At 35.6% G+C, this 16,720-nt stretch overlaps 1 protein-coding gene across 1 annotated transcript in view; it reads left to right on the top strand.

The window, feature by feature from the left end:
• Positions 1 to 12,421, top strand: part of LOC125061553 — a 138,123-nt gene extending 125,702 nt beyond the window's left edge. The window contains exons 3-6 of the mRNA XM_047667024.1: positions 8,421 to 8,558; positions 9,467 to 9,565; positions 12,182 to 12,340; positions 12,411 to 12,421. Coding sequence (XP_047522980.1) covers positions 8,421 to 8,558; positions 9,467 to 9,565; positions 12,182 to 12,340; positions 12,411 to 12,421 — 407 coding nt within the window. The remainder of the gene's footprint in view (positions 1 to 8,420; positions 8,559 to 9,466; positions 9,566 to 12,181; positions 12,341 to 12,410) is intronic.
• Positions 12,422 to 16,720: the final 4,299 nt, after the last annotated feature.

The raw sequence follows: 16,720 nt of genomic DNA, 5'->3' as shown, positions 1-16,720 counted from the left end.
CATGTATCTTATGTTCCATAATAAACATATTTTATTTTTTTATTTTTTACTCTTTTAAAATAGGTTTACAATATTTTGTTTACATTTGTTAAATAATTATATGTGATGACGTAGGTAGGACGGCTAACCGCGCCGAGTGCGTGGAGGGGACGCGGCGCGCCGCATCATTCAACCGGTGCGGCTCGCCGGAGCTCCAGATCAACCGGAGCGGTTGACGGTTGACCGCAAGTCAGTGCGTTGTTATCGTGCGGTTTCATATAATAATCGATGTGCGGCAGCGGCACACCGCATTGCGGCCAGCCGCTAGTGCGTTGTAGGTCTAAGAGCCAGTGTTAATTACGTACATAGGAAGAAAACTTTACACAGGAAAGATTTCAAAACAACACACACACATTACACACTAATTAACTTGAAGGTAAATTTTTTACAGAACGTCACGAAGTTTTTGTCGAAGAAAAGGGAGAGAGCGATTGAGACCGATTGAGAGAGACTGAGAAGGGAGAATTACCATATAGAAATTCTATTTTTAAAATTAAAATTTCGTAAAGAAAATTTATGAAATATTAGTATTTTATGCAAAATCATTTATTGAAGTCTCAAATGACGAATTGTAAATTAAAATGCCACGTGTTTTTATTATCGAAGAAATACATTTAAAAAATTAAATCTATAATTTGTATTAATTTTCGACACTTTTAATATTTTAATGACAAATAAATTCCTAACATATCTTCCTTTTTCCTTACCTCTAATCTGATTATAATTTAGTGTGTGTGCTTCGTTAGTAATAAATGTTATGTCTCTGTCTAAAATGCAAACGTAATTAAAGGCACGATCTCAGAGCCAATAAAATTATTGGTTTACGTTACAATCTTCCAGGCCCTGGAGAACGAGTTCAACCAAAATAAAATTATTAATGAAAGCTCCTAATATACACCGCATAGGTTCTCTCTAGGGTAAATACAGCGATTGTATTTGAAAATTTAATTCGGCTCATCACTGTAGGTATCATTTTCCTTTGAATAAATTTTCTTTCCAGCAAACGTTTCTGTTTATTAAAGCGCCGCACGTTGAGTGTGCTTACTGCTTATTTAAGTATTCCTTTCGCAACCATTACTAGTATTTAATGTTAAAACAACTTGTTACTGTGTAAGAGAATTTCCATAAATGTTGAATAAACTTGTGAGTTCTGCGCTGCTTTTAACAAATATACAATGCATATATTTCTTATTTACCAAGAACATAAAGCTGAATTTATTGAATGTAGGATTATAGTTGAAGTGAAGATACATTATTTGTAGGATGTGATTGGACCATTCTATGAAAGTACGCATTTGAATTTCGAATTATTTATATTGCACAAGAATTAAATAATAATGCGAGAACAGAAATAAAATAATGAATTATTAATAAAGGCAACTAATAACTAACAAAAATAAAAAATAAATCAGTGGCGCTACAACCTTTTTAGGTCTAGGCCTTAGATTTCATGATGAAGGGATCAGGTGATCAGCGTCCTGTGCCTGACGCACGCCGTCGACTTTTTGGGTCTAAGGCTAGCCGGTTTTCTCACGATGTTTTCCTTCACCGATGGAGCTAATGTTAGATGCGCACATAGAAAGAAAGTCCATTGGTGCACAGCTGGGGATCGAACCTACGACCTCAGGGATGAGAGTCACACGCTGAAGCCACTAGCTCAATAACTAACAAAACAAAGAGAAAAAATAAAGTTTAATGATAAACACATGATAATGACTGAAAATTAATTTTTTAATATTGAAAGATTTTTTTTAATCGGGCTGTTACTGAAATTTTGTAACAATCGTACAAATCAAATTCATTATAATTTAACATAATTACTAGTATATGTACCTACAGAACAATTAATTTAACAAGTAAATTTCGATTAGCCTATTTAATTTTTTTTAAATTATTCTTAGTGTATGTAAATAAAAGTAAAACTTAAACAATTTACCTATAAATGACCCATTTCTTTCTCGTTGTGGAACGCGAATCCATAAATAATAAAAAGATGTATAAGTGATCGAATGAATTAATCGATTAAATTTTCATATTCAATCTTCCCTTGTTTGCCGAGGGGAAGCAACATAGGGATATAAACGTGGAAATATGAGTCTTAAAGCCTAATAAATAAAGGTGGAATTGGGATATCTTATGAATATTAAATAATAAACCTGTCTGCGAGCTCGAGTAGGCATAAGATGAAATATCTGATCTCAACCTAATCAATGATAAATCGACAATGAAAAAGTAATACGATACAGCAATAGTAATGATCTACTCTGGGGGAGTTATTGGTTGTTTTGTAAAATCAAACACAAAATCTTAAAAAGATGTGTACCTATAGGAAACTGGTGTCTTTTATAATGGTAGGGGAGCCCACGATGCTAAATGGGGATTTACTCGAGCGTCGTAGAGACCTATTGGGATGCAAAGCTTAGATAAAAAGAAGAAAAAAATGTTATATGATAAATTCCTTTTCATCGGTGGGGGAAGCGGCTATAGATAGTTAAATATGTAAAAAAAAACTGTTGCATGGACATCCTCGAGCGCGTCAGATATTGATAGCATCTATGCCCTACGTATTTTTAATAATGTACGTATGTTAATCTGATCGTTTGCATGATGCGGGTGGTTGTATTTAAGGGTTGAAAATTAAAAAAAAAAAATTTTTGTCGAGCGCGTCAGATTTTCTAAGGGAGTGTTAAGTGCACCAAAAAAAAGCTCTCATTCACTAATCTGACGACTTCGATGGGACGCAAACCCACAGCCATTTTCTTAATTTGCAAAAAAAAATCGCAATTTTGAAATACTCAAGCGCGTCAGATTAAGATATATGTGGTTCATCTTTATGTTCTAAACGTACTGTCTCATAATCTGACGATTATCTAGAGGGATTCGCCTGATCTGACAAAAAAAAAAATAGAAAAACGGTTCACCTAAAGGGCCATCCCTGCAACTTCCCGCTAATTCCATTCCTGGGCGCTTAAAATTCAATTTTGAGCTCGCTGAGTTCAAAGAAATAACATTTCTATGCATTTGAGCTCTCCAAGCTCGAAAGTCTGATAGAAGTTTCATAGAACACTATTTTTGGAATTTTCAAACCGCAATAACTTTTGAATGGATCAAGCAATTTTCACGCGGTTGGCGGCATTCGACGCAGTTTTATTATCCTCATAAGTCATTTTGCAATTTTAATTGATCGAACCACAAATTTCGGAGTAATCCCGAAAAAACACTTTTTCGGGTTTCTTTCGTGTACGATATCTCTCGAACGAATCAACCGCTTTTGACCAGCTTGGTGGCGATCGACGTGGTTTTTCAAGCTCAAAGGCGGATTAGTTTTTGAAGTTGATCGACCACTTTAAAAAAATTATTTCTTATTTTTTTAAGATTTTTCAAAATTTCTCAAAATCTATCGGTCCGAATCGGTTCAAATTCACAGGAAATGTAATTTTGAGGGAAATATTTAGAACGCCGTTTAGTAGATTCCGATCGGTTTAAGGAAATGTAGGCATCACGCAGCTGCACGCATTTAACTTTATCGACGAATTTTTGTTATTTCGGCTTGCGGAAATCGTCAGATTATATATTTTTCATTATTCTTGAATTATTTCCTTCAAAATAAAAAAAAATTAGCTACGCTCGAGAATGTCGAGATGACGTTTTTTTTTTACAACTTTGTTGCCCTCCCCTTTCTTTCCGTCACTCTCAAATTGTCAGATTAGTGGAATATACACTTTTTAGGATGTAATTAACTCACCCTACCTTAATCTGACGCGCTCGGGAATTCCTGATGGTCAATTTTTTTTTACTAAACTGATCCTGTCTCCTTCACGTGCGGCCTTATATATGGGCCTCATATTTTGTGGAGGTACTTAACCGGGTACAAGGTATCCCCCTATATATTAATCTGCCGCGCTTTAGTAAATCCCGAAATCCCCTCTTGGGCTCCCCTACCATAATAATTAATTTATATATAGCAAAAATGATTACCTTTTCGTACAAAATGGTTTGTTGTCTATACATACAAATTACACAAGTATAAGCTTGTATAATTTATAAGTGAGTGTGTGTGATATGTACTTGAGGAGTGATTTAGACAAAAGCATTGTTTAGTGTCTAAAATATTCCTAATCCGCTATTTTACTATGGCGTCCATGCGTCGGGTTGTCTCTCTCCCTAAAATATGGCGAGGGTCCGATGGCTGGCCATGCGTCATACTCGTGAACGGGTGCTAGTAGTGGTGAGTGGTCGTACTTGAATTTGTGTATGCGGTGATGTTAGTTGTTTCGACTATGTATTTACGTGTTGTTCCCACGAGTGTGCTCGAGTTAGTATGTGCTCCTATTTCACCATGCCTCCTGCTGATAGAAAACAAATCTTTGTTTTTAATTTATTTTATTATTATTTATTACTTAAGATGTCTTGTGGAACATGGTGTAATGGTTGCTCCTCCTTACAAACGTTGTGTAAAACAAAAAACTTGGCGATTAAAAAGAGTGGCGGAGAGTTTATTGCCAGTTCTTCTCTTCCTTTCTACGCCCTTGATTTGAGAACTGGCAGTAAATGTAAAATTAGAAGCATTTAATTCATATTTCTTTTTTGACATTCATAAGTGTACATTGTGTCACCTACATGAATAAATGATTTCTGACTTTTTTTGTAACAATTATTTTACCATAATTGTCATGTATTCTAGAAAAAATACCTCATAACATATACTGTAGATATAGCATTATATATGAAATGGTGAACTTCAATAAACAAACAATAATAATAATAAAAAAGCTTTTTCTTACAAAATGGTTTTTCCACTTTACATTATCTTAAAATGCGTGATTTAATAATGCAGGTATTTAAATTTTTTTATTTATCACAATTAAATATGAATAGGCCTTGCCTGTGTGTGCGTATATCAGTTTTTGATTGACTGTGTGTTGTGAAGGAGTGATTGACATAATGTAACTGAAATTGCCTTTTTGTTTATCTGTTTATTACTACTAGCACATTTGTACACAACCTTAATTACGTTCTTTGCAATCTCTTTGTGATCTCAACGGATATCGTCGCTTGAGCATTTCAATACTTAGTTATGTACGTGTTTTGTGTATATTTCCTACTTTATTTAATCTAATTAGGATAACAGTCAGTTTCATAACTTACGAATGGTGGAAGTAATTGTAATATGACATATACTACAGAAATTGCAGCATTTTCTTCCCAAAAATAATGTTGGCAAAACAAACTTAAATAACCAAATATGTATTTTATGATTTGGCTTAATTTTTGTCAACTGGTTCTCAGTGATTAAAACAATTTTTTTTGCAAAATGAAGAATCTATATACCTACATGTTCTAAAGACAATAACTATGAGATTACAATAAGCTTAAGAAACAGGATAATTTTATTGCTTTTCCTTCGGTATAAGGTAATCCTCGATAAACCCATATACTGGAAATATCATGTATCCGTTGGTATCTTATTTAACGACATGATCTTATTATAATGCCGATCCCAAATATTAGTACCGGCTTCTTGTAATAACGGATACAATACGAGGCGTTTTAGTGTCTCGAAAGATTTAGAAACTGATTAAAACAGGAGCAGCGATGACCTAGTGGCTTCAGCGAACGACTCTCATCCCTGAGGTCTTAGAATCGATCCCCAGCTACGAATGGAATTCTGTCTATGTGCAGCTTTAACATTCGCTCAAACAGTGTAGGAAAACATGGTGAGGAAACCGGCTGAGACCGAAAAAGTCGACGCTGTGTCAAGCACAGGAGGCTACCTACTTGCCTATTAGATTGACAAATGATCACTAAACAGATGCAGAAATCTAAAGTCCAGACCTGAAACCTTGCGCCATTGGTTATTCTCAAACGGTGAAGGAATATATCGTGAGGAAACCGGCTTAGACCTAAAAAGTCGACGCTGTGTCAAGCACAGGAGGCTACCTACTTGCCTATTAGATTGACAAATGATCACTAAACAGATGCAGAAATCTGAAGCCCAGACCTAAAAACTGACTTATTTTGATTTTATTGCCTTTTACACTAGTGAACTATTGAATAAAAATTATTTAATGCATATTAAATGTGTTAATAAACAGTAAAACAGTGTGCAGTACAATCACGCATCCTTACATTCTTCGGACACGTATATCGGCGTGGTGATCAGTCCATAGAAAGCCTTGTCGTCCAGGGGAAGGTGGAAGGCACTAGACTGCGCGGAAGGTCACCTACGCCTTGGACTGACCAGGTCAAGTTCGCCGGAGGAGTTTCAGTCAACCAGTGCAGCAGGATGACCTCTAATAGGCAACGATGTGAAGTCGTGAAGCGCATCACAACTGCCCCTTCTATTACTACTACATAGCGATCACGGCCGCCCTGTCAAGAGTGTACCAGATCAGAAGAAGAAATGTATTAATCTATATTTATATGAACGTTTAGTTTTTTAAATACACAACTGTTGCATTAGTTCATCTGCTGAAATCGGAGGCCTAAAAGGTTGTAGCGCCAATGGTTAATAATATTATTAAATAAAGATTTAAGTTATCTCTCTTATATAATAAAGCAAAACACATGATTACTTGTACAATTATCCAGTCGTTTTACCCACTAATTGAGTTTCCAATTCGCCGAGTAAACTAAAGCAAGGTGCTTAGTTTTGCATAGCCTTTGGCTATTTGTAGACCTTAAGTTAATGTTACGTTTAAGCCCTGTTAAAACAGTAATTTTAGATGTGAGGTCGAACTTGTTAGATCCCCACTGTTTAACTTAAAATAACATTTATACATAGTTATATTTACTGAAAGGTAAGGGTATTTTAAGAGGATTTTTTTGTGGAAGGCACACAGAATGCTTTTTTATTGGAGCAGTGTTGGCCTAGTGCGTTCGACGTGCGACTCTCATTTCTGGGGTAGTTCGATCCCCGGAGGTGCACCAATGGTCTATTGGGAGGAGAAGGGAAGGCATTCCTTTCAACTTACTTGCCGATTAGAAATCTGAGGCCCTATATATTATTAGTTATAACATATAGGCAATTTTTTTTATTATTTATTTATTATTAATTAGTAATAATTGTAAAGAATAATTATGTGGGGAATAGATATAGACGAAGGAAACTGTCTTCTATATGGTTGTCACACATGCAGTGTGTCATAATCTATTACTAGACAATGTTCTAGAGAAAGACGCGTTTTCGTATACTTCATTTTGTCTCAGGATCCAGCTTATAACGAACCTCTCCCCTTATTTTCATAGTGTGTGTTCTGTTTTAATATGAGTATTATTTACACAGCTGCTTAGACCCCGCGGCGAGTACCCTCTGCCAGTTTGACCACAACATCCGCACTTATGTTCTGGTTAAGAATTATTAAACTCAGTTGTTCTTAAAAACAATGGCTTAAATTAATTATGAGAGTGTTATTGTAAAGGAACCAAGGACATTTGTACCGTCTTTTGTTTTATATACAAAGGTTTACTGAATACAAGGCTACTGAATATTTAAGGTTTTCAGATCGTTTTTGATTTGGTGTAAGCAGAGCAGTTTTGGCCTAGTGGCTTCAGCGTGCGACTCTCATAGCTGAGGTCGTAGGTTCGATCCCCGGCTGTGCACCAATGGACTTTCTTTCTATGTGCGCATTTAACATTCGAACGTTTGAAGGAAATCTAGACTTAGACCTAAAAAGTCGATGGCGTGTGTCAGCCACAGGAGGATGATCACCTACTTTCCTGTTAGATTTAAAAATGATTCAGAAATCTGAGGCCAAGACCTAAAGAGGTTGTAGTCCATTGATTTATTTATTTATTTTTTATAAACAGAGCTAGCCTAGTAGCTTTAGCTTTCGATTCTCATCCCTGAGGTAGACTTACCAATAGAATATCTATGTTCGCATTTAACATACGTTCGAACGTTGAAGGAAATCTTGAGGAAACCGGCTTGCCTTAGACCTAAAAAGTCGAAGGAGTGTGTCAGCCACAGAAGGCTGATCATCTACTTGCATATAAGATTGACATGATCATAAAACAGATACAGAAATCTGAGGCCCAGGCCTAAAAACTGTTTTTTTTATGCCGTTTACATAAGTGAACTATTTCTAGAGTCTTCTAGTAGAGTGTATGTCCATGGGCGGTATCACTTAAAATCAGGTGAGCCTCCTTGTCCGTTTGCCCCTATATTCAAGACCTACAAGAACCGTGGGGTACATCAGTCCATTGAAATTTCCGCCAATTATGAAATGATGTGTGAAGTGACTGTTCCGATTAGGGGTACCTATCAGTAATAGACACAGTGTTAAACTTTAGAATATACTTGTGTTGTATACGTTGTATGTATAGTATATATAATATATATACTAGAATCCAAAGTCACAAAGTCACTTTTTTTTTTGCAGGCGAGCAACGACGTATCTATGGTTCTGAAGGTGGTGATGAAAAGCCCCGTTTCGTCAACAGTCCACAACGACAGGCCTCGCCATTTCCGATCGAAAGCACTAACCGCCGCTTCTATAGACGCAATAGGAACTCCAAAGGTACGTACTTATACAGTATTGTAGGCAGGTATTCACTAATATTTTTAATTAGTTTACATATATCAAAGTCAATGACACAATGTGGTGATGTCTTTCGGCTTGGCATAAATGAAATGGGTTCTACAACAATATTTTTTTTATAAAACGAGTCTGCATGCCTATAAGGACATGGAACGCATTTTTAAGTGTGTTGTTTAACAAATAACGCGTCCATGCGTCATACTCGTGAACGGGTGCTGCTTGTGGTGACCGGTCGTACTTGAATTCGTGTATGCGGTGATGTTGGTTATTTCGACTATGTGTTTGCGTGTTGCGTGTTGTTCCCACGAGAATGTAAGTGCGTGCTTCTATTTCACCATGCCTTCTGCTGACAGAGGACAAGTGTTTGTTTTTATTTATTTTTTTATTTGTGTTATTATTATTAATTACTTGAAATCTCATGGTGTAATGGCTGCAGCTCCTTACAAACGTTGTGTAAAAAAAATAGTGGAGATTAAAAAGAGTGGAGGAGAGTTTATTGCCAGTTCATCTCTCCCGTTCTACGCCCTTGATTTGAGTCATAAGTGTATATTATATTACCTATATGATTAAATGATTTTTTTACTTTACTTTTCTTTAATAAATCAATCTTATAAGGGAATGAAGAATTTTTTTCTGTCTCGTTATAATGTTTATTCTCGTTGTAATGTTTAATCCTAAATTAAAAAGTTAGTACGTAATCAGCTGAAAAGAAAATTCTTAATAAGATACAAAAATTTGTTTATCTCTCTGCTATCTCTCTATCTTATATAGAAGCAAGACAGATCTTATAAAAAAACTCATAAATAAATGTTTAGAAAGTAACGTTGATTTTACCTCAATTGGATATACAGGATATACAGTTATTCGATAATTATTATGCTTCCCAGGCGAGGAAATATTCAACAATGAGGGGGGCACGTTGTCACGACGGGGTCGGCGGCAGGATGACAGCGCGAGCCGCGGGGCGAGACAATGCAACCTCAATGGTATTTAGTTAATAACAGTCTATAGTTACTATTCTGTAACAAATGTATGTATATCCGACATAATATTTAAAGGCACTGCATTTGCGAGCCTTCTGGCTATGTGAGTGTCCATGGGCGGCGGCATCATTTAACATCAGGTGATGTCTGTTTGCCTTTTATTTCATTAATATATGGCTAATATAGCCTCTGCAAGAAGCCTTTAATATATCATTCAGAGTTCTAATATTTTGTACCAAAGTTATGGTCATTTTGACGATATAAACCTTTAACTAAGTTTAAATTTCGGTTACCCTCTTGGCATTTCTTCCACCCAAAACTACCCGTTTAGGGCAAAACTCACCGATATCGAGATCTAGCTCTAAATATATTTTAAAATTTAATTTTAATTGATCAAAAACATTTTATAAATCATCTTTTATTACTGCGTAAAAATTTAAATAAAAAAAAAATATATAAATATAATATAAATATAATATAAATAAATGTACCACTTTCATTGCGAATAAACGATTTATTATTATTAAATATAAACATCTAAGGCGTATAGCCGATATTCAACCATATACTCTGGAATCATGTATCAACTATGTAAAATGGATTCCCTTTGCATAATAAAATATGTTGAAAAATTATGACTGCTAATAACATTGTTACGCTGTTATGCTAACGCGTGCGTCGGGCTTTGTTGAAGTATGCCGAGCATTCTCATCAAAGGCATGCTCCCACCTTAGAGTTACGCTTATAATAGGCATGCTACACACAGAATACCTAACAACTATAACGGTATTTATTGAATATATGCCTCGTTCATTCCTTACATTTCTCGATTGTAGCGGAATATGTGATAGCATGTGCGTATTTCATCACAAGTTTAATATATTATGTATAAGCAATACGTGAAACGTATCTTTTGAGAGTAATTTTTGATACGATCAGATAGAAAAAGCGTTTTGATTTCGACTAAAGATTCCTTACAAACGTTGTGGTAAACAAAAACTTGGCTATTAAAAAGAGGAGCGGAGAGTTTATTGCAAGTTCTTCTCTTCCGTTCTACGCCCTTGATTTGAGACCTGCCATTAAACGTGAAATTACAAGCACTAATGTATATTTCTTTTTGACGTTCATAAGTGTACATTGTGTTATCTATATGAATAAATGATTTTTTACTTTGACGTTGATTAGTTAAGTTACAATTAATAATATAACTAATTTTCGAAACGGTTCAAAACTATTTGGTCATATCTATAAATATTATTATATAGCAGTGTTGAATGTTGATCAAGCCGCGTTTTCAAGCGACACTCAAGCGAGGTCGTTAGTTCTTATCCCAACACCAATAAATTAATGTATAATATATTTAGTATTATTCCTATGGTAAGGAAGGCCAAACGTTGTTTTTATTATTATTATTAATTGCTAATGCTAAAAACACACAATGTGCACACAATAAAGAAATACATATTAAATGCTTATAATTTTAGATATACTGCCAGTTCTCAAATCAAGAGTGTAGAACGGACGAGAAGAACTGGCAATAAACACTCCGCCACTCGTTTTAATCGCCAAGTTATTTGTTTTACACAATGTTTGTAAGGAGCTGCAAACATTACACCATGTTCCACATTCTTTAAGTAATTAATAATAATCACTATCAATCTATCACTAACGCTATCGCCAACTATCAGCAGTAGGCATGGTGAAATAAGAGCACGCACTTACATTCTCGTAACAACATGCACAGTCCTTTTTATGCCCTTGACTTCAGAACAGTAACTGTAAATTTAGAAACAGATTTTAAATATTTCTTTATTAACACCTGTTTGAGCAGTATTGGCCTAGTGGCTCTCATTCCTGAGGTCACAGGTTCGATTCCCGACTGTGCACCAATAGACTTTCTTTCTATGTGCGCATTTAACATTCGCTCGAACGGTGAAGGAAAACATTGTGAGGAAACCGACATGTCTTAGACCCAAAAATGCGACGGCGTGTGCCAGGCACTGGAGGCTGATCACCTATTAGATTGAAAAATGACCATGAAACAGATTCAGAAATCTGAGGCCCAGACCTAAAGAGGTTGTAGCGCCTTTATGAATAATTATATTTTGATTATTTACAAATCTTTACTTTTTTACATTTTTATTTTATTTTTGCTCCCAAACATCACACATGTTAAAACGAGGACAATCTGACACTTATGAAAATATCGGATAGAATGGATATACAGATGTGAAAATGACATAAGAATATAAGGCGCAGTGCTAACCAGATCCGTGCACTCACAATCGAGTAGCCGGCAATATGTCAGCATACAACTCACGAGGGGACTATTTTTATCGAAGTGAGGATATTTTATATCGAAGAAGTCGCAAGCATCCGTGAATATACAAATGATTCTAATGTAGAATTAATAAAAATAATAAACACAGCAAGGTTTCTTAAACGACTCGGCGAACTTAAAGTAACTTTAAGTAGAACCAGAACAACACGCGTTCTCTTCAACTACTGACTGACTGAAAGATAGCTCATGTCTGTGATTGGATGAATCACAAATAATTGAAATTATCATCCCAAATACATGATCACCGCAGAGGCTGTGATCAGTTACATAATTTTTAGGTCCAACAAATGTTTGCCAAAGTGAGAGAGAGTGTGATTCCCCACCGGAGCCAGCGCCACCTGAAGTTCCTCCGCGGGGACCCTCTCTCCATGTGACCCTAAGACACCGCCCAGCTCCTGACCAGCCAGCTGATGCAGATCGTCTGTTCCTGTCCGAAGGTAGGCATAGATTAAGTATGAATTTATTTGAGTGGTGCAATTCAATGTTAACATAATATGTTTTCTAAAGCAAAACCGTAGTAAAATGTAGTCCCGTGTATAAAGGAGACGGATTTTTATGTTTTTTACAAAAGGTGATTAATAGTGGTTTTATTTAAATTAGCTGAAGTGCAACTATTATTGTTGAAGAAGTCAATACAGGAAATCCACGTAGGCAAAGTTATCGGGTAACAAAATATTTACAATAAGGAATGGAGTGTTTTAAAAACCCTGAATAATAACTATTTAGTAAACCCTATTAAAGTACTACTCGTGTAATCTAAAACCTACTTAGTTATATGTCTATAAGTTCTGACTACTTTATAAAAAATGCAACGGTACAATACAGACCGATATAGAACGAGACATATTTAGAAATATTTTTAAATTTGTTTTTTAGCATCAAACATCTTAAAAATAAAATGGAGGTGCCTGTCAAACTTTCTTTTATACTATGTTAATAATAAAATTGATGTAAAAGAACTTGTTATAACATATACAGTGTAAACTCTTTATAACGCTCTTTATAACTCTTTATATCAAGGAATCGAGCGTTTTATTTCGTTATAGAGAGTTTCTGTTATACGGAGGGCAGTGAAAAAAAAAACAAATTTAACCGATTAGAATAATTTCTAATTTTATTACTATCAATAGGTATATTTTCTAAACACATATACTCTGTGAACTTTGCCTGACGTAATACACAATAGGTGACGATGGTGCGTTTAGTAACTGAGACCAAAATTTCCTAAAGGCAATGTAATCTAAGAATAATGGCACACGTGTTAATGCAATTAACAATAACAAATGCGAGACGGCTCTTTATAACCTCAGGTTAGTTTTGTAAGCTGGTTTAAAAAAAAACAATTACACTTAAGTATGTTGTTGATGTCTAAATATGAAAATATTTCTTCGTTATAGAGATTAGCTGTAGCGTTATAAAGACTGAATGAATGTATGGGTTTTGTGTTAAACCAAACAAATTTAACTCATTTTTACGTTATAGACATTTGTTCGTTATAACGAATCGCGTTTTAAAGAGTTAGACTGTAATTACTATACATTCTCTTGACCTTTAACAAAAGTGTATAAATTCCATTCTAATCTAAAGTTTGGTAAGTACGGCTAATAAATTTCACTCGAAACTAGTTCTGGTTGAAAATACAATTTGTTCTTAAGTGCTCAAGGGCATCGGTAGGGAAGCTCTTCTGATAACTTAGTTAATTTAATTTCTGCCGTAAGTGTACAGCTCTATTGCGTTAAGTAGGCGCTTCTTGTAGGTAAAGTACATCGGAACTTTAATCGAATTGCAGCGGTGGCAAAAGTCCGCCATTGCAAGTTTCTGCTGACAAATTAGCCATTTGATTTTGCTAGAGACGTAGTTAAACTTTTGTTAGTTACTGCAACTTTTTATATGGACTTTAAAAAAAGAAAGAGGGAGGGATTAAATGTCATTAAATCTTTGTATACAATTAAAACACTCTTATGGTAAATCATTCCATTAATGAACACTAAAAAATTACATTAAAATTGGGGTAGCCCAAATCGTTTATTTTAAAAATACTATCTATTTATTTTAAATAACATAACCATTAAACTGTAACTATGGTCTAAGAATAGTTCTGATGTGGAGTGTTATAGGGGCGTGTCAAGCCCATGATCGATGATATATAAGACCTAAAAGGCTATGAAAAGTAGACTATAAATGTAACCATGTTATTAAACTGCACTATTGTTACCATGGTTAACATGTTTTAAAAAGGCAAGTTAGAAAGTCAATTGAAAATTAATATCACAGTCTATATCTAATTATAATAATGGTTTTAATAAACCAAATAATATAAAAATAAAAGTTTTAAAAATCTATCAAATCTTCGTCAAGAAAAGAGCGTACTAATTCTTAAAAGGTCGGCAACGTAAGCCCTCTGGCATTGAGAGTGTCCATGGGCGGCGGTTTCACTTAATATAAGGTGAGCCTCCTGCCCGTTTGCCCTGTTCTGTAAAAAAAATCACCTAAATAATTCTATGGTCTGTAAAATATTTCAGCAATGAATAAAATTTATGTAGAAGTGTTCCTTTATACTCTGTATGAATACTTTGATGCATTTAAAAAAAGAACTGAGCTTTTGACTGGTAACGAAAGAAAAGTGCTGGCAAATTCGATTTGTGCGAGCGCCCGACGCAGTATCAACGTTTGATGTGGCGTGCCGTGCCCCCGACGCTTTATCGCGAAGCGTCCCTATAAAATGGCGTGCACTTACAGAGAAACTCCTGCCGTAATTTAATTTTTATGATAGCGCATTGTAAGTATCCCGGGGCGATTTTTATTTTGATTTGTACCTCACTTAGTACTGAATAAAATCTTTCGAAAATATTTCCCAGCTTAGGCGAAATTAGACGAATTGCTATGGAAGCGTTCAAGTATTACGTAACGAATTTTGGGAGGGGGGTCCTTTTGTAAAACGTTACGATGCGGGGCGGGGATTGAATTACGCATTATTGTTAACTTTCCAGTACTTTACAGCACATAATGGTAACTTTTAGCTATAAAGAGTCACTGGGTGGTCATGAAACGTTTTATTATCGGGTACAGAAAAACGTTACGGCGCGTTACACGGGGAGAGGGGGGGGGAGGTCAATAAAATCATTGCGTGACGTAATACTTGAACGCTCCCTATTCAAAAAAGTAAATAGCTTCAAAAGATGTTGAAAGTTTAATGGAATCGAACGGTTTCGACGTAAGTAGTCGGAAGCTTGCACGGGTGACAAATTGGGCACTTGACCCGTACGCCGAGCGAGCCTCCGGGAGCTTGTTTCTCGAGGATCGTAATAAGTTTAACTTAAAGTAAACTATATTCCATTCCCTCTAATTTGTCCTCTTGCTACACTGTTAAGGCACTTTTTGCAGTTTCAAATTAACAGTTTCTATTTACATCTAACTTAGTACTCGAGCCGGTCTGAGATTTGTGTAATTATAAACTTGAAATTTGTTTTGCGAATACAAAGATTTTCCACCCGTATCACCTTGACGTCCGCCGTTCCACAACTAAGCGTTTTTTAAGGCAATTTTGGCCACGCACCACCATTATGTGGAACCAGCTGCCCACTGAAGTATTTCCAAACCAATTCGACTTAGGGTCCTTCAAGAAAAGAGCATACCAATAGTTAAAAGGCCGGCAACGCACTCGCGAGTCATTGAATAAAAACAGAAAATGTTTATTATGGAACATAAGATACAGGTATCACTTATTCCACGTCATTAAATTTGAAAGTAGGCATGTCTACTCATCGGCAAAGAAGACAGAGGGTGTAGGCCGAATGAAAAAGCCGGCGTAAAAAACTCTCGGTACAATTGAGAGTGTCCATGGGCGGCGCGGTATCACTTAACATCAGGTGAGCCTCCTCCCGTTTGCCCCCAGTTCTATAAAAAAAAAAAGAGAACTGAATTACTATCGTAAACTGATAGGTAGATAGGCGTCGACTAATTATGGAAATTTAAGTTGCAAGGATATTATGCAGAGAGCAGCAAGCAGCGTCTCAAGTTTACGGAGCATTTTGAAAATTGAAACTTGCTGGATTCATTGTAATTTAATTTTTTGCGTTGTTGAATCGTTGGAGCTTTGAAAGGGATTCTTTGTTTAATATTGGAGATTTTGCTTTGCATGTTGCTATTAATATTTTCTTTTCGATTTGGTTTTATATTTCTTAAATCTGTTTAAGAAGAAAACTTTCTTTGTGACTGTTTTTTATCGTACAGCACACAGGAGTATTTTTGTAAATATCTCTGCATCTTCTACCGCATTTATCACGTTCGGTTGAGTTTCATCATCAGACGTCAAGGCAGAATACAAAATACCATCCGTATCACCTTGACGTGCGTCGTTCCACAACTGAGCGTTATTTAAGGCAATTTTTGCCGCGCACCACCACTATGTGGAACCAGCTGAAACTGAAGTATTTCCGAGCCAATTCGAATTAGGGTCCTTCAACGAAAGAACGTACCAATTCTTAAAAGGCAGCGTGCTTTTTTTGCCTGTTTGCCTGAAACAAAAAAAATGTTAATATAAAAAAGACAAGAATTTAATTTAGCAAGTATTTACTAGAACCTGTATTCATAAACTTTTTGTAACTGGCCATAAAAATGTCCTCGACGATGAAATCTGACATTGTCATGTCATAAGTAGAGCCTACTCGATCCCACTGCGGTCTCGGATGCTCAAGTTTTAAGCATCCTCTTCGGTTGGCACTTAAGTGCTCATAAAACACTCATACGTCTCTGTCTAGATCATTCACTAATTCCTTTTTCATTTGAATTTCGAATTTTTACATTTTAGGATGGAA

Source organism: Pieris napi, chromosome 23 (genome assembly GCF_905475465.1).
Source record: "Pieris napi chromosome 23, ilPieNapi1.2, whole genome shotgun sequence".
In the NCBI taxonomy this organism is placed as follows: domain Eukaryota; kingdom Metazoa; phylum Arthropoda; class Insecta; order Lepidoptera; family Pieridae; genus Pieris; species Pieris napi.
The sequence above is the reverse complement of the archived record's forward strand: the minus strand, read 5'-3'. Positions and strand labels throughout refer to the sequence as shown.